This window comes from Sorex araneus, chromosome X (genome assembly GCF_027595985.1).
Source record: "Sorex araneus isolate mSorAra2 chromosome X, mSorAra2.pri, whole genome shotgun sequence".
NCBI lineage: Eukaryota > Metazoa > Chordata > Mammalia > Eulipotyphla > Soricidae > Sorex > Sorex araneus.
The window spans coordinates 229,878,317-229,904,107 of NC_073313.1; the positions used below are offsets into that span (position 1 = coordinate 229,878,317).

Here is a 25,791-nt window from a genome sequence, read left to right on the forward strand (position 1 = left end):
TACACACTACTGAGAAATAACAAGTTACAGAGAGTACTAATAGTCTGCATGTGTAGTCTTTTAAAGATACGGAACACCATCTAATGATTAAGCATGTGCAACAGATTTAGAGGTAAAAAAATAGAATTAATGGATTGGGGAGACAGTGCACATGCCTAATATACACAAGAACCAAATGTTGCGTCCCCAAGAACTGTTGGGTTTAGAACTGGGGGCCACGAAGCACCAACTGGGCTGCTCAGATGGTTCCCCAGCTCTGCTGAGCCCAAGCAGGACCTCGTTGCCAGATCCAAGCATTGACCATTAGGCCCAATTGTTAATTTATATCCAGGAGTGTCCTGGAGACCCTAAGAACCTAGGAGGTCCCCCAAAATTAATGAGTATATAAAGACAAGGATGAAGACAGCATACAAAGTTTTAGGACTGGCTCCTAACGTGCAGAGAGGCAAGAGAGAGGGGCAGCATGATAGTCAGAAAGCCTGAAACAAGACTTCAACTCTGCTTAGACATTCCTGGTTTTCACTAGATGAGGATGACTCAATGAGAACAAAGCCATGCCTCACTCTCATGAAGCTGATAAGTCAAGGAGGGAGATGACAGAAGACAAGCAAATACACTAGACTAATGTCATACCGGTGAAAAATCTAGAAAAAAGAGGTCAGAGGTGGTTAGACTATGCCTCTGACCTTAGTCAGAGAAGATCAGGGAATACATCCCAGATGAGTAAGTTTCTCTTCAAAAATAACAGGACATAAGGAGCTTGGGGGTGAAGGTGAGGGGGCATAGCACAGGAGCTCTACGTCTATAAAATTGTAATATTTTAAGTAAATATAGCAAATTATTGACATTGTTACAACTCATGGTATGCCCATGGGTTTTATCTGAATGCTGATCTTTTTTTCACTATGAAATATTTTAAAAAGAAAAGCCACTGTCAATTCCTGAAAGATTAGGAGGAACAATGTCGAACATCTCTGAATCTCTTAAGTCTGTGATTTCAGGACCTATTTCATTTGTATTGGGGCTTCCTGAGACACAGCTGGACTGGTCAGTATTGCCTTATCTTTAGGAGGTACATGGTCAGTAGTCAGTCTGTCTTTCTGCTGTCTTCCATCTATCCATCAATCCATCCATCCATCCATCCATCCATCCATCCATCCATCCATCCATCCTCCCTTCATCTCCACTTCCCAAATAATAAAAGGCCATTCAAACACTAAGGGTTCCCTATTTAAAATCAAAAGAGAGTGGGACTGGAGTGATAGTACAGTGGGTAGAACATTTGTCTTGCACATGGCTTATTCAAGTTCGATCTCTGACATCCCATATGGTCCCCAGAGCCCCACCAGGAGTGACCATCAAGAGCAGTGTCAGGAAAACTTCTGAGTATTGCCAAGTATGGCCCCCAAACCAATAAATGAATAAAATCAAGAGTTAATCTTGCATGTATTTTAATTAATGGGCATGGCACATATATACAAAGTATGTGAGGATAAAAGATCAACATATATTAGGCCTAACAGCTAGTACAGGAGATAAGACACCTGTCTCACATGTGGCCACTTCACTGCAATTCTGATTTGACCTCCAGCACTGCATATGGTCCCCAAAGCAGTACCGGGAGTGATCCTGAGCAGAGAACCAGGAGTAGGCCCTGAGCACTGCCAGATGTGACTCCAAAACCAAAATAATAGTAATGATGATAATAGTAAATAAATATGAATTATGAGATGACAGACTCAGTTGGAAGGAAGAACACAGCATCTGTGCTGGTGAGTGAGAGAGCTGTTGTTTACTATCTGCTCCAATGAGTCTCTTCATTCCCCTAAAGTGTTGCCACATGCTCAGCAAAACAAGAAAGAAAACGCAGTGACAAGAACCTGTCAAACCCTTTTGTGAAGATAACATAAGTTGACTAAGAAAATATATGAAGTGAGAGGTCAAAAGCCATAGCGAGTAGGGCTCTTGCCTTGAACACAGCTGACTCAGGTTGGATCCCTCACATCGCATATGGTGCACTGAGCACTGCCAGGAATAATTTCTGAGTACAGAGCCAGGAGTAACCCCTGAGCATCACAGGGTGTGGCCCCTCAACTACCCCCCCAAAAGAAAAAAAATATATGAAGTCTATGGAGTGTTAGAGCTAGAGTTTTACCTATAACAGATATTTAATAACACTAGAAGAATGGATATGAGGTTGCCTCACAGCAGCATTACATATTTTCTTTTGTACTCAGCATTTTCTAGGTCACAAACATCTTTCACACACCATGGCAAAGACTGGCTGGCCTATAATCTCTATAATTCATAACTGACTATTTTAGCTGTGCCCATGACCATCTTAGGCAATTCTGGATGCTACACAAGCAATCGTGTCCTTCTTCCTGCTAGCTGGAATTTGTATGTGAAGGCTGGAACACCAATAGTCATGCTGGGCAATGGATGGCAGCATGGAAGGAACAGACTTTTTCCTACTAACGTGGAGTACCGTGTTCATTCTGCACAACCCATCACAGGACTTTTTGGTTTTTACTTGTATTTTACTCAAAACCAATATAGTTTAGTAAAATAAACTCCTATTTTACTAAGAGCTACTGTTTTACATTATTGGTTTTCTGTCTGTCACTGTCACTGTCATCCTGGTGCTCATCGATTTGCGATTTGCTCGAGCGGGCACCAGTAACGTCTCCATTGTGAGACTTCTTGTTACTGTTTTTGGCATATTGAATATGCCACCGGTAGCTTGTCAGGCTCTGCCGTGTGGGCGAAATACTCTCGGTAGCTTGCCAGGCTCTCTGAGAGGGACGGAGGAATCAAACCCGTGCCAGCCGCGTGCAAGGCAAACGCTCTACCCACTGTGCTATCGCTCCAGCCCAGTGGTTATCTGTCTAATGCAGCTAAAATTAACCCTGAACGTGTGTATCATTCTATTTGTCTAACTATAAGTTTATAAATTTTTTATTATTGTGCTAATTTTATACATAGGAAATTGAGTATTCTGCTTATTCAGGATTACAGAGAAACCAAGACTTCTGCCCTGGGTCTGAGCACATTGCTCTTTTTCCTACATCATACCTACTGCATTTGAGGGTGACTGATATGGTTTATGTGTGTCAATGAATAAAATGCATCACATGGGACTTAAAAGGTATGCTCATGAAAGAGCTATATCAGAAAGTGTAAATATATGCGGTTGAGAGTGGGGAAAGTTATGAAGGATTTTAGAAGGGAGACTGGAGGAGAAGGTGACCTGTGTAAGTTACACTTAGAATGACTTTAGAGAGCACACTCGGGAAACTCAAGTGGATTAGAGATAAAGCATATTTAAGTCCCAGGAAGGGAAAAAGGAAGAGAGAGATGAAACAAAAGAAGAAGGGAAGTAAGGAAGAAATGAGTGAATGAATGAAGAAATCAATAAACCAATGAGCAAACTATCCCAGACTGCAGGAATGTTCTTTTAAGCAGCACCTTAGCAAAGGGACAATGATTACAACACCAAGCTCCTATTTGAATTGAATAATATATATATTTACGTTCCCTGTATTTCTTTCTTTTCAAGTCATTTCTAAGATAGTGTGTCTATAAAAAAATTGGAAAATCCTCTGCTGTCATAATTACATAGATCTTTATATATGAAACCAAACATGAAACACTCTTGGTAAAAATCAGTACAAGCACAACTAACTGATCTAAAATTCCTTATATTCTTTTAATTTCATGATGTTTTTTAAAAAAAATAGTCCAGGTGTGTGATTATATCCCAATTTCCTTGTGAATAAGTTATCTCTTGCCCATAAAAATTTTTTTAAAGAGCCATTATATCATCACTATTAAAGAAATTATAAAATAAACCCAAAAAGCGGTCTGGAAACATACATGACCATTAATGTGAACAAAACTAAGCATACTAATTTATTTTTCCAGTATTTATAATACGAAATATAGTTAATATACCCAAGACAAATGTGATGATATTGCTATACAGATATTCACTCATATTCCCACTCCTTAGTATTCAACCCTGAAATTCCTTCAAAATCAGGAATCATGGTCATAGGAAAAAAAGAATATTACTGAGATCAGCAATGGAAAACAAATTACCAAATGCTTTCTTTTCAGCAGATCGACTTTAGGGGGGAGAAACTCCAAATCAATAATAGTGAATTTTTTGTTTAAATATTGAATGTAATCAAAGTAAAGTGAAAGTAAAGTGAAATTTACCAGTTACACATGCGGGGTGGGGGGCTGGGGAGGTGGGGGAAGGGGGGAGGTATATCGTGATTCTTGGTGGTGGAATATGTGCACTGGTGAAGGGATGGGTGTTTGAGCATTGTATAACTGAGACTTTAACCTGAAAGCTTTGTAACTTTCCACATGGTGAATCAATAAAAGAATTAAAAAAAGAAAAGAATATTACTGAGATGAAACAGACTCTACCGCTGACTCCTTAGGCTCTGGCTAATACCATGAGAATGAACCTTATAAGACAATGAAAGATAAGAATATCTCTAATTGGCGGGACACCTGGGCAGTCTCGGGCCGGGGCCAGAGCATGGCCAATGCCTTTGCACAGCCACGTGGATGTGGAACGAGTAGGAACCAGAGCTAGCTTTATGACTTGGGGTTCCAGCGAGTGCTTGCAACCATGTATGCAGACTGTGAACTAAGCTTTTACTCCATGCTGTTCCAGGAAGGGAAATGATTCATTTTCCAACTTAAATCTCCCTGGACTTAGTTACTATAATACAGAAATTGTAAATCTCGCGGCTGCTACTGCGGCCGCGCGACTTTTTATCTCTTCATTCTCATCAGTGGAAAACTTATTATCAAATATTTCCTTGTCAATAGAGCTGTATTCTTGGGGGATAAATTCCAACAAAAATAGTGAGTCTGTGTTGAAACTCCAACAACAATAGTGAGTTTTGTGTTGAAATCTGGAATGTAATCAAGGTGGAGAGAAAAGGAAGTGAAATTATCAGTCATTCGGGGGGGGGATTGGGGGGTAAGGGATGGGATATATAATGTTTCTTGTTTTTGTTTTTGTTTTGTTTTTGTTTTTATTGGTGGTGGAATATGGGCACTGGTGAAGGGACGGGTGTTTGAGCATTGCATAACTGAGACATAAGCCTGAGAACTTTGTAACTTTCCACATGGTGATTCAATAAAATAAATTTTAAAAAAAGAATATCTCTAATTGTCAATTTATCAGTGGTATATTAAAGAATGGGTCACTGAAATATTTCCTACAGTCAGTCAACAAGGTTGTTTTAATAGTGATATCCAAATACTAAATATGAACAACGTGAAGCTGATTTATTGCTCTCTGTGTACATTATAAAAAAGTATTTGTTTTTACCATTTCCAGTAAGATAGATGGTCAGTGTTCAAAATATTAATAAAGAAATAAGGATAAAGGCAAAAATCCCATTGTCAGATTTTATTACAATTAGACTTGTGGAACATATTCTTATATACACACAGAATTGGTTGCTTCACTGCTTCACTCAAAAATTTATCTTAGGGGCTGGAGTGATAGCACAGTGGGTAGGGCGTTTGCCTTGCACGCGGCCGACACAGGTTCGAATCCCAGCATCCTATATGGTCCTCTGAGCACTGCCAGGGGTGATTTCTGAGTGCAAGAGCCAGGAGTGACCCCTGTGCATCACCAGGTGTGACTCAAAAAGCAAAAAAAAAAATTTATCTTAAAGATCTTATGTATCAAATATATCTGAAAAATATTGATTCAAATCACCCTTTTTAAGGATAGCTTGGAATTAGTACAATTGATATACTTGAGAAAGAAACTACTGGTATTTCAAAGCTTGTTATTTTAAACCACACAGCAACAAACATTTTTATTTATGCACATAATTGTTCAATGATTTCCCTTAGGGTAAATTCTCAGGTGTAGTGTGGCTGTGCTGAGGGATGAGGGATGTATACAGCTAGAATGTTTAGAGATCCCATCAACATTTAAAGGCTCCTACAAATTATACTCTCCCCCCAAAAGGCCTGAGTGTCACTTTACTTTATCCAGACCTTATTTTCAGATCACTGCTAATCTGAAGGGAGGTGGGGGCAGCTGGAGCAATGGGACAGCGAGGAGGGTGTTTGCCTTGTACATGGCCAACCTAGGTTCAGTTCCCAGCATCCCATATGGTCCCCCGAGCACCTCCAGTAGTAATTCCTGAGTGCAAAGCCAGGGGTAACCCCTGATCACCAGGGGTGACCCAAATAGAAAAAAATTCTGAAGGGAGAGAATGACATGGTAGGGCTGTTCTTGGGCTTCCCATGAGGTTAAGACTAGACAAGTTTTCTTATATGTTTTGCTTATTTACACATTGTTCCTTGGTGAATGGCCTCTGTATGCTACTTACCTATTTGTTTATGGTTTCCTTTTACTTTTAAATAAATTCATTGATGCAACACTAGTTCACAAGTGTGGGGCATCTTTAGTTTTCAGAGATACAATATTAACATACTTACCCACTCATCATTTTCTTCTTCAAAATAATTTGTAAGGCTTCTTTGTATCATAGGAATGTAAAAGCTTTTAACCTATACTACAAGTATCGTAAGTGTACCTTTTAACCTGTTTATGGCAGCTTCAAAAGCAGGTTTGTAAGGAAATTATATATTCAGATGTATTTTAAATTGTGGATTTTAATGGGGCTATTTATGCTTAGAAACTTTACTCTTTTAGCTTAGAAAGTTCTCCACATCAAGATTGCAGAACTATTTCTACTTTGTTGTGTGACATTATTTCTTTTTTTCTCCCTATCTCTAGAATTTATCTTGGTAGAAGAAATGAGATAGCAGTTCAGCTTTGTACTTTTATTAGCCAATTGTCTCAGCACCATCTATTAAATAATCCATTGCATTCTGGTGGTTTAAAATACTTCCTCTATTTTTCATTCCATACACACTTATGTCTACTTCTAGATTCTAATTTGTTCCACTAATTTCCTTATTCCTGACAATAACACAGTGTTTTAATTATAAAGTTTCATAGTTTTATAATTTAATGTATTTGGTGAAACTATTCTCTTATTGGTTGTCTTTTTCGAGAGTTTCTTCACATGTTTATTTCTCAAAGGACATTTGATCTGGTCAAGCTTCCCCAGCCAATTCCTACTACCCAATTCAACTGCACCAAATTTATATATCAATTTCAAACAATTGAGCATCCTTTCCATCTAAGAATATAATGACTATTCACATTAACACTCAACTACTCAAAATACCTCTTTTATTATTTAATATAATTTAATTTTTATAAAGTTGTTCACAATAATCGATTACATTTAATATTCAAAAATCAATCCCACCACCATTACACCTTCCTACTACCATATTTTGAATGTTTCCATCCCAAACCCCAAAACTTGCCCCCAAAGCAGAACCAAAGTAATTTATTTTGTATTGCTTGTGATGAATAATCCGCTAAAAATGATCCCAAAAAGTTTTCTTAGAGGAAAGTGTGTGAAGATTGATGCAAATCTCTCTTTTTTTTAATTTTTGGGGTTTTTTTTTTTGCTTTTGTGGGATTTTTTTCTTTTTTGCTTTTTTGAGTCACACCCAGCGATCCTCAGGGGTTACTCCTGGCTCTGCACTCCTCCTGGCAATGCTTGGGGGATCATACAGGATGCCAGGGATTGAACTCGGGACAGCCGCGTGCAAGATAAACATCCTACCTGCTATACTATTGCTCCAGCCCAAAAATATCTCTTTTAAATTGTAAAATATTTCTTTGTGCTGCAAAAAGAAAAAATGTCTAATCCTTACAAAATAATACCAATGTCCTTTTACTTGGAATATTTGCTGAGTTCCAAAACACTCATATCTTTTATTCAGAGGGTGCAAGTCCTATACCTCTGAAAGATTTTTCCATCAGGGAGTACGGCTCTCTGATCTCCAAGGCCAGTGCTAAAGAAACAAGTCCTTAAGCTGCCGAGTATCCATCCCCCAGAGGATAATTAGGAATGATGCCAACCAGACCTGCCTTAATGCATTGTAACTGACTATGAAGACACCACTCGGTGCTCTCTGGAGTTCGTGAATCACTGTCTACCTAACACAGGCCACAGCTTGCAAACCACAGGCCCACATCTAGGCAGTACCCAGCACATGGGACAAGAGAACATTGCCAGACACATGCTGAGAGACAGATACCTCCCCTCAGGCCACAGATACTCCTCCCCAAACAGCAAGGGACTACCTCGACTCCCTCACCCCAGCCGGAGGGCCTGAGTGCTGTCCAGGCCTGGAGAACACAGCTCACTGCTCACCCAAAACACAGAGCTCTCGGCTTCAGGCCCAACTTCAGAGTTACATATGCAGGTGGCCAGAGAAAACTCAACTGTTGGAAGATTTGCTGATCTCATCACAGTTAGCAAGTAACAGCAGCCTGCAGGCTGGATTTGGAGCACAGATATGTTTTCTTTGGCCTAAACAATGTTGAATATTTCAACATTTAACAATTTTGATATTTCCTGTATTTTCTCTTAACACGTTACAAAGTCTGAGCCACAGCGCGTGTCCACAGGCCTATGCAGCACAAGAGCTGCTGAAAAGGGTCCTCACCCCACCAGTCCTTGGCTTTTATCAGTCCTGGGACCTGAGTGTGCCTCCCTTCCAAGTAGTTTCTTACTTCTGTCCAATTTAGAGAATGCCCTGTTCTCTAAGTTAACAAAATATTCAGATCTTCATTCCATAACAAATTCTTTATTGAAAAAAAAAAGCAAAACAAAACTACAGAAAGATGAAAATAAAATATATTTTAAAAGCAAAAAAATAATTTTTTAGTTTAAGCAGACAAAATGGGGCAGGGAAATAATATAACAAGCTGTTTCAATTTCTGGTGCCATATAATCTACAAAGTACTGCTTGGTGACCCCAGAAGTACCCAGCACAGCTGGGGTGGCCCAGGTACCCCAAGAACCACAGGGCCCAAACATCATCACATCCTATGGCCCTCACATTGAACCACTGACCCTGTTGGCCAAAAAGTGCTACTATTTTCCTCCTGCCTACACAACCTCCTTCCGCCCCGCTTCCTCAGCCCACTTGGGAATGATCCCACCACCACCACCACCACCACCACCACAACAGAAAAATAAAATCCAAGTAATATATACACACATACACAGTTAAGAAAAAAAATCCCCAAACTCTAAAAACTAAAAAGACTATGCTATATATATAGTTTGCACTTCTGCTATCCTGGGTTGAAGCGATAGCACAGCGGTTGGGCGTTCGCCTTTCACGCGGCCAATCCGAGTTCGATTCCTCCGCCCCTCTCGGAAAGCCCAGAAAGCTACCAAGAGTATCGAGCCCGCACGCCACCGTGCATATTGGATATGCCAAAAACAGTAACAATAAGTCTCTCACTGAGAGACGTTACTGGTGCCCGCTCGAATAAATCAATGAGCAACGGGATGACAGTGACAGTGACAGTGACTTCTGCTGTCCTAGGGATTTTGAAGCAATAGAAACAGGAAAAATTCAGAAAAAAATATCAAATTTATCACTTGACGTTCTTTGGTAAAATTGTATTGAACTTGGGAGCCAGAGATGCTAGTACAGCAGGTCAGCCTCATGCCTTGCACGTGTCTGACTCAGGTTCAATATCCAGCAACACAAATGGCCCCCCGGAAGCCTGCTAGGAGTAAGCCTTGAGTGCAAAGCCAATAGTACGCCCTGATCACAGCTGGGTGTAGTCCAAAAACAAACAAACAACTTTTTTGAACCTGATGGATGAATTTAAAATGTATATATTTCAGCTTTAAAGGAAATAGGGCAATACCTGTATACAAATGCATCTATAGCATGAATAAACAGTATGTTTACTAGTAGAAATCTGTCTTAATTATTTTTAAAAATCCCTCATTCCAGGTCTTGGGCACCTTAGTGGTGGTGAAGCTGCAGTAAGTTGAATATCAAAATCTTATAGTAATGATGTTACCAAAACTACCATGAAAATTTTGGGGTTTTATTTTGCTTTGTTTTGTTTTTTCTGATTTGGGGGCACACCCAGTTGTGCTCAAGGCTTACTTCTGACTCTGCTCAGGGATTATTCCTGTCTGGGCTCAGGGAACCATACGGGATGCCGGGAATCACACACAGGTTGGCCGCATACAGCACAAGTGCCCCACCCACTGCATTATTCTCTGATCCTACGATGAATGTTTTAAATATATTAAATAAATAAAAATTCCCATCATAGAGTATTAATGCCAATGTCTTTCCTCACTTAGATTTTGAGACTACTCAGTCACCATTACCTGAATTCAGAAATCAAGAACTACCCCTTTCATGTTCTCCCCTTTTTTTTCCTATAGTTTGTGACAACATAAGTTTACCTTTCACCTCAAATTTTATTCTATTATTTTTACATATAAACTCTTTCCACTCTAAAAGAAGGCAAAATAAAATGCATGAATATATAGGGGCTTTGTATTGCAAACCATAGTGCATAGTACCCAGAACAAGAGAGAGAGTGAGAGAGAGAGAGAGAGAGAGAGAGAGAAGAAAGAGAGAAGTGCCTGCCATAGAGACAGATTGGATTGGGGGTAGTTGAAGGAGGGAAACTGGAGACACTAGTAGTGGGAAATGTACACTGGTGAAGGGATGAGTATTGGAACACTGAATGACTGACTGAAACCCAATTATGAACAACTTTGTAACTGTATCTCACAATGATTCTATATATACACATATATGTATATATATGTACACACATATATACATATATATGGGCCAAATTCAATTAGGGTAAATATTAATAATTTGACATTTTTTTAATTTTATTGAATCACCATGAGATAGTTATAAGCTTTCATGTTTGGGTTACAAACACACAAATCATTTTGTTGTAGAGAATATATTGAAACAATCAACTTGGGAACAACCCAATAATAAAAACAAAATATTTCAGTCTACTGGAACAAAATGAAACTGAATATGTCCTGGGTATGTGATGACACTGAGGAATTACTGTTAATTTTATTTGGCAAGATAATTATTGTGTGTCTATGTTCATACCTGCTAGTGAATTTTTTATGAAAGAATTAACGGGCCAAAGAGATAATTCAGTGAGTAGGGTCCTTGCTTTCCACATGGCTGACCCAGGTTCAATCCCTGGCACCATGCATGATTCCCAGAGTCCTGCCAGGAGTGATCCCTGTATACAGAGCCAGGGAAAAGCCTTGCGTATGCCTGGGTATAGCCCAAAAAAGCAAAGAAAAAAAAGGAAAAATTAAAGAAAGAAACATCATGAGTTTGGTATCATATGGGATACACAAATCTTAAAAGCATTATCTTTCACGATTGTAAAAGTTTTGCATATTACATAAAATAGCCATGGGAATTTAAAAATCCACTGCAATTTAAGAGTTTAGACTGAGTGGTGTTCATCTCTATCACCCAAAGGGAAAAACTGTGTATACAGTTAACAATAAAATGGAAAGAAGGGTCATGTGTATTCCTTATATTAGTCACTATTAGTCACAGGTCAAAAGATCTTTTTATGGACCTTATTTCTTGTCAAAATAATTCAGAACTTCCTTAGCCAGATTTTAAGTTACTTCTCATAGTTTAAGTTAAAATGTTTTTTAAATTTTTTTAATTTTTACATGAATCACTATGAGGTATAGTTACAGACTTACAAACTTTCATGATTACGTTTCAGCCATACAATGATCAAGTACCCATTCCTCCACCAGTGCCCATTCTCCACCACCAATGCTCCCAGTAACCCTCCCGACACCCTCACCCCATCCCCCCACCCCCTGCCTCTCTGGCAGGTACAATCCCTTTTACTCTGTCCTTTTGGATGTTATGGTTTGCAATACAGGTAGTAAGTGGCCATCATGTTTGGTTTATATTCTACTTTTAGCATGCATCTCTCATCCAAGCACCATTCATAGTGGTCCCTTCTCCATCCCAGCTGCCTTTTCCTCCAGCATGTGAGGCCGGGCTTCCAAGCCATGGAGCGATCCTCCCGGCCCTTATCTCTATTATCTTTGGGTTTTAGTCTCCCATTCTGTTACTTTATAATCCACAAATGAGTTCAGTCATTCTATGTCAGTCCCTCTTTCTCTCTGACTCATTTCACTTAGCATGACACTCTCCATGTTGATCCACTTATATGCAAATTTCATGATTTCATCTTTTCTAACAGCTGGATAGTATTCCATTGTGTATATGTACCAAAGTTTCTTTAACCAGTCATCTGTTCTCGGGCACTAAAGGGGTTACCATAAAATCTTATTTTCTACAACTTATAACCATGTGACATGAAATTCATCTATTTTAAATTCAGTATTGTCTGAACCACTGCAAAATAAAATTTCCCTGTCCTTTCCAAGTCTAAACATCAATTTCTTCAACCCTTTCACATAATATTGGTGATTCCACTTGTAATTGACAAGCAACAATTTGTCTCTGTTCCTGCTCCAGGCTGCACACTAAAACTGTTTGTTAATGTCACACTGCCATAGTATAATCCACAAATGCCTTTACTGAGTTCAAATTGGAGACTTCAGAATCTATGCATTTATTTTGAATGAAAAGCCTCGTCTTAAACTCAACTTAGTCTGATGAAGTGTTCTACAAATGTTCTAGTTACCAGCAACATCTGGGTCTATTTAAATGAATTTCTCATAGCACGCTATTGTTTACCCACAGATATAGTGCTGTAATGTCACAAGATAGACAAACCAAAAATTGAGAGCTTTTTCCTAATTCTTCATGGATCCTGCAAGCCATCTACATATAAAAAGAAAAAACTTCTAATTTATAAGTGAGACCTGCGACATCAAGCTGATACTTCAACAACTTGTCCTCGTTGGCAGAAATAAGAAATAGGCCACCATAAATGGGACCCACCTACATAAATAACAAAGTTGAGCTTAGTCATCCTCTCAACATGTGGTGTAAGGACTGGATGGACAACTGAGTGGATGAGAATGAATAACACTATGGCCATACTCTCTCAAAATAAAATGCAGATACATATAAATAACTCAAGTAAAGAGATATTGATATAAAAAAGAACTATGGGAGCTAAGGGAAAGGTGACTAGACAAGGCAGAGATGGCCACCAGGGGAAATGAAGCACAAATCAGAGCAACTTAAAAGAGGAAGTAGGCCTGGGAAGGCAGATTGAATTGGAACTGTGGAAAATAATAAAAGAAGTACAAATGAGTTGTGTTATTAGTTTTGGTTGTTCATAATTACTACTTGTAGGAAATAACTCCCTTTTCCAAGATCAGTTAGCTAAAGAGTATTTACACCCCAAAATAGGCAACCTATCGAAAGAGAGTTAGGGGAGACATGAGCCAATAAAACAAAATGAGATTTAGTAACAACTGTGGTGGTGACCACAGAGAAAGGTGAGTGGTGCAAGAACAGGAAGAAAGGAAGGAATCTTTGGTGGTGTGATGACACCAGAACTTTGATGGAATATATACATGTTCATATCCCTAGAATTCTACAATATTAGAAACTAGTGATAAAGAAAAAAGGAAAATAATATTTATATTTTTATGACCAATAAATCCGAACCCAAGGCAGAAGAGAAATATTAAACAATTAGACAAGGATAAAAAGAGAAAAGCAATAGATGAGAAAGATAAAAGACAAATACTGTTTTCCATCTAGGGTACGATCAGGGAACATTAAGCCTGTGAGACATATATGGCTCACAAAATCACGTGGTCGAATCCTGGCACCTAGCAGGACAGACATATACACTTCTCATCCACTGTCTGTGCCCTGTCTACCTGTTACAAATATCCAAAAGGCTCTTTGTAGAAAAAAAAAAAAGATTTCCCATTACTGAAGGATTCTTCCACTATTTATTTCACTCCTAGACATTTGACTATACTGATTAGCAGCCTCTTACATCCTGAAAGGAATCTTTGGACTTAGACTTCTAATCCTTATTTTTTTATTGCCCTCTGCCTTTGTTAACAACCACACGTCCCCCAAATTAACTCATTCCCCTACTTCCCTAACAAAACAGTCAATATGACTGATCCCTAAGATCTTGCTGGCAAGGGTAAAGTATGACATAAAGATGACAGTTCAGTGCTTCTAATATAAATGATAATCAAGCAGGGGATTCAAATAATTTTCATTATGTCCACCTGAGGTCGAAAAAGAACAGTGAGAGGATCTAAATAGGTGTGAACCATGAACTAGAGAACCATAGAACTAGCCTAGGGAACACAGACCCTCCTTGAGTTTGTGCATTCATTCTTTCAACCACTCATTTATTTATTTATTCCTCTCCCTTCACTCCATTTTTCCTCCTGCCACATAATCCACAGCCCACAAATACAAAAACAAATTCCACAGCACTGTCCATTGTCAATTTACACATCTTCTTGTCAGCCCTTTGTAGTTAACCTAAGTCTGTGCCTGGTGCCCTGAATTTTCCCTTTCAAATGTACATGGCAGAGTAATTTCTCATTCACTGGCTTCTCTGTCTTGTAGTTTCATTAAGAGCTCTCTGTTGCATCCCTAGAATTAGCATAGGCTCTAAATTCGGTAAATAATTGTTGAATAAATAAGATACTGCACAATCATATCATCATAATTTCCTACAATTCTGCAAAGTTCAAAGTTTGGTGCAGCCAATATTGCTAACCATGTTTTCCTGACTTTTATTCTTACAGTAAGAATAATTTCCTATTCTCTCTTGCAATGTGAATAGAAGTTATTATACCATAATTGTCCCATAAAATTCTCCCATGCTTGCTTTTTCCAGATTTGGTGAACTAGAAACAATCCCCAGGGTTGAACTTAAAAGACACATGTTAATAGGGACTGGAGAAATAATACGCTTATCTTGGGGCTGGAGCAATAGCACAGCGGGTAGGGCATTTGCCTTGCATGCGGCCGACCCAGGTTCGAATCCCAGCATCCCATATGGTCCCCTGAGCACCGCCAGGAGTAATTCCTGAGTGTAGAACCAGGAGTAACCCCTGTGCATCGCCGGGTGTGACCCAAAAAGCAAAAAAACAAACAAAAAAAATAATACGCTTATCTTGTGTGCAGTCTACCCCGTTCTATACCTGGGACCCTATATGGTCTTCCAAGTACCACAAGGAGTGATACCTAAGTGCAGAGCCAGAAGTAAGCCCTGGGTACCGCTGGGTGTGGCCCAAAACACTGAAAAAAGGGGGGGAAAATCCACATCTTGATTTGGATCCTATCTAAAAGGAGCCCTCCTATAATATGTTCATAAGAGAACTAAGCCTTTATGTCTGTGCCATCATAAGCTTATGCATTACAGTAGTTCAATATCTAACTAATTAATTCAGTGACTCTCCTAAACTCTATCAGCTAACAACTGTCATTTCCCTAAGGAGAAAGAAAGGCCATTCTGAGGTCAGTACAATCTTTCCTAAAGATACTAAGTACTAAAACTGACTAAAAGTTGTTTGCTCATGATCATCAGGGAAAGAAATTATTCTTGCCTTGGGCTTGCCTGGACTTGGGCAACAGACACAAACAGGCTGGGCAAATTCGGGTGATATCAAAACCCCAGATAGTTGGCTGGCTGGCCTCGCTGCCGCTCAGAAGTACAGGGCATGTCCCAGAGGCCCTGGACAGATGCCCAACTTCCTTCCCCAACAGTCTGGGCTCTGGCCTCATCTGTGCTTACCTTATACAAATGTCTGTAAAAGACATCGCCCTGTTTTCAGTGCCAGCTAAAGAAAAGCTGACAAAAGAGTTTTGTGAAAAGAACAATAACAACAAAAAAAGCCACACCAGTCGAACAAGGACCAACCTCTGAATAAAGCTTCCAGCCTATGGGCTACAAATGCCACCTAGACAGAAATCACCCACAGCACAGTTCCTCTGCCACTGCACATGTGCCTCACTCCGACTGTTGTTTCTGCTTCACATTACACACTTCAAAGACTTCCTCTCCCTGATGGACTGGGGTATTTAGGTAATTGAGTCACATTAACAAAATTAGTAGTATGTTCTTCATATAATTGCTTGTTCAGTCCAGGTCTTGAAGACTAATAAAAGGGTAAATTATTGACTACTCTTTCCCTTTCTTCATTGCAGGTTGGTTGCTTTTAAGATCTTCTAGATCAAGTGGCTCTGATTCTTCTGATGACTAAAGACACATTTAAGAATTTGGTATAATGCCTTTTCACAGAGAAACATGTATTTCCCACACACGCACACATACACTTTGTACAGTTTCAGAGGGAACACAAGACACCCAGTTTGTCACTGATCCCAATAAAACTTGGCTAAGATCAGCAAACTTTTCTCATGGGCAAAACAGTAAATAGTTTGAATTTTTTGATTACACATACTCTTTGTTACTTCTCAACTCCACTATTGCTGCATGACAATTCATGATAATATTTCCAGAACAGCTTTGAGTATAGACATCAAAATGTGCATTTCACATTATTTCCACATGTCACAAGATATTTTTTTTCAGTCATAAATAAATTTTAAAAAACTATCGTTAGCTGGCAGTTTATATCATTGACCAAAGTTTGTCAACCCTTGCAGAGAGTGTGAATTCTAGAGATTCATAGACTTGGAAAAGATCATTTATATACTTTTATTTTTTCTAACTTATAATGGGTAGTTTATGTTGCCTTCCTTCATGAATACAATTATCAAATGTCAGTACTATCAGCAATAACTAGGTCTCAAGCAGAAATCACAGTACATCCATATCATATTATAGTGTTAATAAATAATAAAAAATATTAATGATATCCATTAATCTATTTTGAAATGTGACCAGAAAATCAGATCTTAAGATCTTAGACAATTGAATCTGGCTGTTTAAATGTCAAATTACATAAAGAATATATATCATTATATCACACATTTTAATTTTAGTATTTTGATAATGGTTTTTAGTATAATTTATTTTGTTTCAAATCTATGTAATTTACTTTGTGGATTTAAAAACAGTATTATAAGAAGTAGGCTAACGCTTCAACAAGATACCAAAGAGGTCATAGAAGAAAAAAGGTTCATAGCCCAGATTTAGACGCCTACACAGAAAAACCATGGCATCTCCTACCAGGGCATTTACATCTTCGGTTTTGTGAATGAGCATCCGAATCTCCTCTGGATCACCGCTGAAGATGGCTTGGACCAGTGGTGGCTGCAAATACAGTAGAAATTTTCATAAGAATAATAACTAAATACTCTTCTTACATTAAGATACTGGTGACTAGAATATTTGTTCCCCAAAAGTTTTTCAATAATTATAAACTGGCACATAGGAACTAAGTACTTGCCTTGCAATCCCCAGCATTACATATGGTTTCCAGAGCCACTCCATGAGCAAGCCCTGAGCACCAAGTCAGGAGTAAACCCTGAGCACAGCTGGGTGTGATCCAAAAATAGCAACAACAAAAAATACATTGGCAAAGATGAATATGGCTCAGACCCTTCCCCACTTGATGTCTAGTTAGGGAGATAGTTGTATAATGACATAACTATAATACAATGTGAAAAAAACAACAATCACATCTAACCTGAGGAGGTGAAAATCACCCATATGAAATTCATCCTTGAAAGACCCTTAAAATCTTCAACCAGGAAATGACCTGATCTGTGGCTTTGTGTATCCAATCCTCTGTCAATTACCACCTCTCATAAGCCAATTTCCCTAGAAGTCTCAAACAACTGCACTCCAAGAAGACATCCACAGTCATGTTTTTGGCCTCTGAACACCTCTCCCAATATTTAGAAAATGCTTGAAATGATTCTTCCGTGTTCCCATTTTGAAAGACAGGCTCTGCTTGGTTGGTTGGGAGGTATTTGGGGGACAGCGGACAAGCAGGGACCAACTCCCATTGGTGTCCAGGGAACTACACAGCACCAGGTAGGAAATCCCAGGGCTCCCACATGCAAAGCAGGCCTTCTCTAATCCTTTTACCCCTGTCACCCAGTCCATCATAGGATTATTACTAGGAACAAATGATATAATGCATGGAAAATCCCTCTGTAAATATACAACCCAACAGAAATAACAAATATTTTCATTAAGAAACGTTTGATGATACCAATATGGAATATTTGACAAAGTTTTTCCAAACTTTAACAATGCTGGTATCACACACACACACACATGCACACGCACACACAACACACACACACACACACTTTTGAAATATGTTATTCCTCATAGACAATTAGATGGATGATGACAATTGCCCAGACTTGTCTGACCATAAGAACCACCTGAGATTCTTGTTAAAACAATATTCCCAGATCCTTTCTCTGAAGATGCTCATTTGTATTTTTAGGTTTTATATCTTAGTGCCTGTGACTCTGGGCTTTTGTTCTGGGTCTTTACCCCCTCCTCCATAAATACACTCTTTGTCTTAAAATTGGCAAACACTGATCTAAGGCAAACTTATTAGCATTACCTGTCTTTACCTCTCTTTTCCTATGCCATCTACTTAGAGAATTGGAGTCCTCCCTGTAAATTTGCATTTCTTTTCTTATCCTTCATATTGCCTTTGACATAGTGTTGTAAGTTGTTATTTAGAGGTACTAATATAGGTATAATCTTAAATATAAGATTTCTGAGGAAACACTATATTTAAAAATATCAAACTGCAGATAAATATTTCAATATTAAAGTGATTTGTCCTTAGTTTTCCCTCTGCTATACAGACTTTAGCAAATAAATATATATACTTTTTGTTGTGGTTCAAAGTGCTTAGAGATAATTCTAAGGGTTGAGTCATTCTTTTCCTGCGGAGACATGGGCATTAATCCCTGGTATTGCATGGTCCTCCAAGCAGCACTGGGGAGGAACCCCAGAGCACCACAAGGGGTGGTCCACCTGCCCCCACCCAAAAAATGCTCTCTCAATTCTCCTTGATAAAGTACATAATTCAAAGACAGCTTCTCAACTTCAACAATTAAGGAATAGAAAAGAAGTTTTGGAAAGCGTATTAGTTTCTGCCGTTTGGTGTCAGTTGACCACTCTCATCTGAAGACAAGAAAATCCTTCACCTGCTGCCCGAGTCTCTGGGTTATCTGTCCTGAGGCACACATCATCACATTCCTGTCCAACACAGAGTCGGACACTGATTTGGAATTTCAACAAAAATATCTGGATCTTGTTTGTGTGTTTCATAATTCTTTTATCTGTTGTGCTTGTGGCCAAATGCTTGTGTGCACTCTTTTGCCTTTTTGACCCTTAAGAGAAAACAAATAGTAAATGCATCCATCATCACATGACAAACAGAGACAGAATCTGACAATATTTTAGTGTTAATAGTGTTCAATCATCAGTGGAAAATTAAGATTTGAAAGAACCAACTCATGCGGTCACTAATGTACCACAGTTATGTATTACTTATGAGTATAAGGAATGTACGCAGATATTAAGCCTCATTCAGTCCTCAGACTTCTCAAGAAAGACAAGCATTGCTAGCTATGGCTGGAATGTACTGAAGGAGAGGCACCCTGACTGAACTGCCGTACAAGGATGCCAGCAGAGTCCTTCCACGGGGAGTGAGTTGGGAGAACTTCCCCAAATCCCCAAAAGCCAGGGCCCAGAGCCTGTTTGGAAGGTTATTATCAATGCACAGAAAACCCAGCAGAGAGTGATGTGCACAGTTGCCCACATTTCTCTCGGCCTTGCTCACACTACTTTGGAACTGTCATCAGTGCACAGAATCCTCAGCATGCACTGAAAAAGAACTGAGTTACTGTAACATTTCCAATGCTGTGGTCCTATGCATGTATACATACACATAAGTACTTGCCTATATTTGCACAGGATTTTAAATATATATATATATATACATATATATACACGTACATATATATATATATGCCACACACACATAAGTATGTATCTACATGTCTGTATATATGCCCCCATACACACTTGATTCATATATAAAACTCACACTTCCTGAGGAATAACAGAAAAATGTCTATTCTCCAAAACCCGAGCTTTACTAGATAGACATCTTTGGCTCCAGTGGTGTCACATGGCTGCCACACATCATTATCGTCATAATTATGAATCCAGGCATCATGGAATTTCAAAAGAACTTCACAGATACTTTGCTTAAACAAAAGCTGAGCATTTGCATGAATGTAATTCTTAGACTAAATTGCTCTAACTCTTGAGCAAGAAGTAACTTTTTTTTTAATGTTATAGGTACTTCTTTTCTGCTCCACAAGACTAAATAAAGTATGCACAGAGATCACTTAGACATTCTGTTTTGTTGCGGTTTTCATCCAAATCTGCTGTTTTATTTTTCCCTAGGTAAACATCCTAAAGGAAAGTATTCTGAAAAATACATTCCTAATTATTGTCTCCATAGCATGATTCTACGGTAGGGAAGGTATTCTAATTAAAATACTTTCACTTGTGAAGTCCCATGGAACCCAGGTAGTGTAGAACTTTGTGACCTTGGACTCTAGGCTCAACAGGACCCAGAATTGGAAATCCTATACCCATTTTCTCCAGTCTCTGGTGACCCAGAGGTCACACCCACAAGTAACCTGCTGGTGCCAGATAATCTCCTCATAGGTCACTGTCCAGAACTTACAGCTGCTTCTCCTGGAAGGGAGCATAAAATGAGGCCCCCATAACCATGCCACCAGACTCTGCACCAGGCTGTTTTCACTCAGGGCGCCCCAGAGTGGGGGAGGTGAGAACCCTCTCCGCTTCAAGGGACCCAGCCCCGGCAGCTGACCCACTACCCAACTACCCCCATGCTCCAGGCCGCTTTCCACACACTCAGGCCGAGCCTTACGTACGAATGAACATATTCCTGGACACCTCATAAGACTCCCCACCCATTTTCCATAATTACATATTTGATGGGGTTCAGACAGTAGGTAACAAATCATAGAGGGAAATATATATATATGCACAGTAACAAGTCTCACAATGGAGACATTACTGGTGCCCACTCGAGCAAACTGATGAGCAATGGGATGACAGTGAGTGACAGTGACAGTGATATATATACATATTTTCAGATATATATACCAAAGCTCACATCACCCAAACTTTAACAAATGTTAGTGATATCCTATGGAATGTCTTAATGGCTCCTCCAAAATAGAACAATCTTCACACTGTTTTCTACATCAACATTTTTTGGTAAGCATGTTCAGCAGTTCTTCATAACAGACAATACAAAATATATTCTTTCGTTTATGTTTCAGGGTAGGGATTGGGGCTTGGGATGGAAACATCTCAAATTTCGTGGTGGGAAGGTGTAATGGTGGTGGGATTGGTGTTTTAATATTAAATATAATCAAATATTGTACAGTAACTTAAAATTTAAAAATTATAAACAAGAAAAAAAATTTAAATAAAATATTTTCACTTGTGCCAAGCACATGCACTCTTCTCCATTAATTTGGCAACTACTATAACTTTTGTAGCTTTGTTCTTTACTTGAGAAGACAAGTCTGTGAAAGAGAAAAGTCTTATGACCTTGTCATAGATGGGAATCTCTTTTGAAAGTTTTTCACATTTCAATACTAATTTAACTAAAGAGGAGTGGTTTGTGTGCAACAGGGTTCAAAGTTAATAGAAATAAACTCATAACCAAGGTAAAAGTTGTAAAATAAAGAGTGACATAACAAAAATACTTAACAAATAGTGGCAGGGAAAGAAAGATACTCCAATATCATGAAATCACAATCATTTCCTAAAGAAATTTACAATCCTAAGTGAGGTACATAGTAATCTTGACTTCAATAAAGTGAAAATTTTTTAGAAGGCTCAGCCCTTTAAACTAGAAGTAAGTGCCATGTGCTGTGTAGCTGGCATGGTCCCTCATGTAAATTCGGGAGGGAAAAAGCCTATCTTACCAATGGTACAAATGGGATTCAATATTTAGATAGGACTTGTCCTTGTCTTGGATTATCACCAACTACCAATGCCCTGTCATCATAGTGTGTTGAAATATATTTCCTAGGGCTTGCTGCCTGCCATGATCAGTCTTTAAGAATAAATTAGGAAAATACTTGACTTCCAAAATTAAGACCTTAAATCAATTATGCGCCAGTAACGCAAGTCTTCACCTTTGTAGTACAGTTCCACTAGGGGGAGCAAGATGGTAATTTGTTACCTGGGAGACAAGGGCAAATGTTCAGGTTGTGCAAAGGGGAAGCAAGGTATTTGGAGTATTTATTCAAGAGTGAAAAGAACTCAAACTTCTGAGAAGGGCTCATTAATAAGGAAACATACATGCTATACACATACCCAAACAAAAAAGAGTTCCTATTGATTTTGGGGAGCCTAGGACTATAGGAAATAATAAAGCTATCTAAAAAACTAGATGTCAAAATAATCATTTCAAATTCACAAAACTCAATTCAAATATTTCCTCAATTCCACTTTCCAAAAGAGTTACCAGTGGCATCAGATAGGTCATCACTTTAAGAATAAAGGCTATCAGGCTAAGGATGTAGGGGTAGGCCACACCTACGAAGCCTTGGTATTTATTGATCACTGGTACATACGGAGGGGTGGGAGGAGGCTTGGGACGAGGAAGCCCATCATGGGACCTACAGGCAAAGCATAGCTAGTTTTAGAGCAGTGATTTCATACCATGTTGAGGTCATTCCCCATTTGCAAAATGTTCCAGTTTAATCTCCAGCTCCTGGATGGCCTCCCAAGCACACTAGCTATACTTCTGATGGCCTCCTGCTCTGCACCCTCCACCCCCACAAAAAGATAAAAAAAAAAAAAAAAAAAGCCTACTGAAACCACCAGTTTGATTTTTGCTAAAACTGCTTTCAGCAAACTTGAGGTTTCCTTTGTCAGAACTGCATGCCAAAAATATAACTCTGGAAGAGAAGCTGAGTGATAGAGGCTGTCACAGGGCATCTGCAACTACAGTAAATGGTAAGAAGCCCAAGAAGATGCTCCAGCATCTTGTTCCAAATTCCTAGTGTGCTGCTTGTCATTTTCTGATTATATTGGATAATTAAAGACTTTAAGTCTAAAAGAAAACATCTTGCATTCTAATCAGAAGTGGGTGCTGGGAATCAATCAAAGGCCAAGAAAAGAAAAGATATTCCTGAACATCTGTCCATACTTAAGTATTCTGGGTATAGTATGTCATTAAAACAAGATGGGGGCATATCATTAGTGGCTAATAGTTGATGCAGCAACAATCTAACCATATGAAACTATCAACTTATATGAACAAGCTGAAACACTTCATTAGGTAACAAGTGAATTTTGTATGAGCCAGTACTTTCATTTTTACAAAAGGATAATAAAAATGTGTTCAAGTCACTAGATTTAATGGGCAAGACTTGCTAGCCCTATTCACATGGGTACTGCCTGTGTGATCTGCTTGAAATGACCCCATTAAGAGCTTTCTGAATGTAGATCACTCTTTACTTAGAGAGAAGTTCGCTACCTCACAGAAAGATAATGATCATAAAATCAGCATCTATTTTCATTTAGAATTATACAAAACATACTGAGTTGAGACACACAAAATAAGCTCAGAACCAAGCAGGTCGCTGCAGAGATGCCTCTGGACCTTGTGCTAGTCCCTGGGGTGCCTCAGAAGGGAGCAGGCATCATCCCTCCACCTGCGCCCTAGGTATACTGGCAGCCACCAATTTCCAGAAACCAATGAAAAGCCCAGGTACCCAGGATCGATCAGTGACTGCAAACTCCAGGCCTCAAGGGATAGAAGATGAGCCAGTCCTTCCCATCTCCCCACCCCATGTAACCCTGAATGTCACACCCACGAACTACTTCTGGCTGCTATTTAAGCTCATTAATGACCATGATCCAGAGACACACAAAAGAATCTCAGAACCAAGCAGCTCACTGCAGAGATTTCTCCAGACCCTAATTATCTAAAATTTTAGAATTCTAGGAGTACCCAGCCACTCTTGCAGCCGTGTGACATCTTATGCTATTCATAATAAGCAATACAAAATAAATTATCTACCATCTGCTTGTTTGGCAGGTATGATTGGTCACGGGAAAAATCAAAATAATGGTAGTGGAAAGGTAAAATGGTAGTGGGACTGGTGTCAAAATATCGAATGTAATCCATTATGGTAAAGAACTTTATGAAAATAAAATTTTAAAAAAATATACTGAGTTTTCATAAAATTCTTTGCTGTAAAAGTCTGAATGTGTTGCTTACAGCCAACATTGTAAGTATCTGGAAGATTTCCAACCATGAAAAATTAAACCACTTAGGGGCTGGAGCAATAGCACAGCGGGTAGGGTGTATGCCTTGCACACGGCCAACCCGTGTTCGATTCCCAGCATCCCATATGGTTTCCCGAGCCCCGCCAGGAGTAATTCCGGAGTGCATGAGCCAGGAGTAACCCCTGTGCATTGCCGGGTGTGACCCAAAAACCAAAAAAAAAAAAATTAAACAACTTAAAACTTTTGTAAAACTCTATCCAGAAGTCACTAGTAACTTTAATCTTAACTAAAAACAGGATCACATTTAATCAGAAAAGGGAGAAACTGATTTATTATAAAACCTTTTCCAAAATAAAAATAATGTATAGGCATTGGTTCTGAGAGAGTAACTAAAAGACCAGTTTTGAGGCTATTCTGAACCTTCATTTTACTATCCTGATGTCCTCCTTGGCTATGTCTTATGCTCTTTAACTCTTTAACACCTTCAACAGAGGATAGCTAACCCCAGGAAAAACTAAATCCAGCTATGTCAACTTTGCTACTAGTTAAACATAAAAGGTTAGGTAAAAGGAAATGATGAAATAACAGTATTGGTTATATTGAAGTCAGGAGGCAAAGCTGATTTTTGCAGACCTGCGACCTCTCCTTTTCTTCCATAGTAGGGAAATAAAGGCATCAGACTAAACCAGGATTAGATCCTAATTATAGCTAACTCACCTATTAAATGGATTTGTGATCACAATTTTATAAGATACACTTACGAAATAGCAGAATACTTGTAGTATCCCTATTACAGGGGTAAATGTGTGGTTTCTCTCAATAAAACTAGTAACTACTGTGTTGGCTTTGAGTTAATAAGCTCAAAACTTTCACAGACAAGTACTTACATGTTCATCTATCTAAGAACAAAATAAGAGATGGGAAAGTCTCTTTAAAAAATACAGAACAAGGTACAGAATAATGAAACGATTTGTGATGTGTGGGTATGTCTGGGTGTATGTGCCTGTGCCTGTGTGTGTGTTTATGTGTGTGTCCTTGAACTGATATTCTGATTTAGGGTAGCCTTCGTCATGTTTTAAATCTGTTCACAGGAATAGATAATATCGAACAATGACAAACCACTGGCCTTGGATTGCACAATTTATCAACAAACAGTGGGGAAAAATGTGGGGAATGAAAACTAGACTAGAAGTGATCTAGGGACAGTAGTGGACGGTCATGGGCACATTGGTGGTGACTGTGTACAATAATTTTGTACACTATAATGCTATAAACTTAAAACAGTATTGCAATCATATAATCTAAACTATAATTTATTTAAATTCTTTTAATTACTGACTAATAAACTGAATAAGGATTAGAACCTACCCACCCCCCAGTGCTTTCTCTGATGCAGTGGAAGTATATCATAGCAAGAGAGCACCTTTGGTGTTGTCATACCCCACAGTGCTCAGGGGCAACTCCTTGCATGGTGCTTGGGGGTCACTTCTGGAAGTGCTCAGAGGACCATGCAATGCTGTGAACAAACCTGGGCCTCCTACATGCAAAGCAGGATCCAGCCAATTGAATGATCTTTCTGGCCCTAAGATAGAAGTTTTTATAAGCAGGAGAGG

The 25,791-nt window shown here is 38.9% G+C and overlaps 1 protein-coding gene across 4 annotated transcripts in view; it reads right to left on the bottom strand.

The window, feature by feature from the left end:
• The window catches only part of ANKRD44 (ankyrin repeat domain 44), a 341,805-nt gene that overhangs the window by 191,614 nt on the left and 124,400 nt on the right, over positions 1-25,791 (bottom strand). For all 4 annotated transcript variants that reach the window (XM_055122139.1, XM_055122137.1, XM_055122138.1 and 1 more), the window contains exon 2: positions 17,075-17,158. In XM_055122139.1, the coding sequence (XP_054978114.1) occupies positions 17,075-17,158 (84 nt within the window). The remainder of the gene's footprint in view (positions 1-17,074; positions 17,159-25,791) is intronic.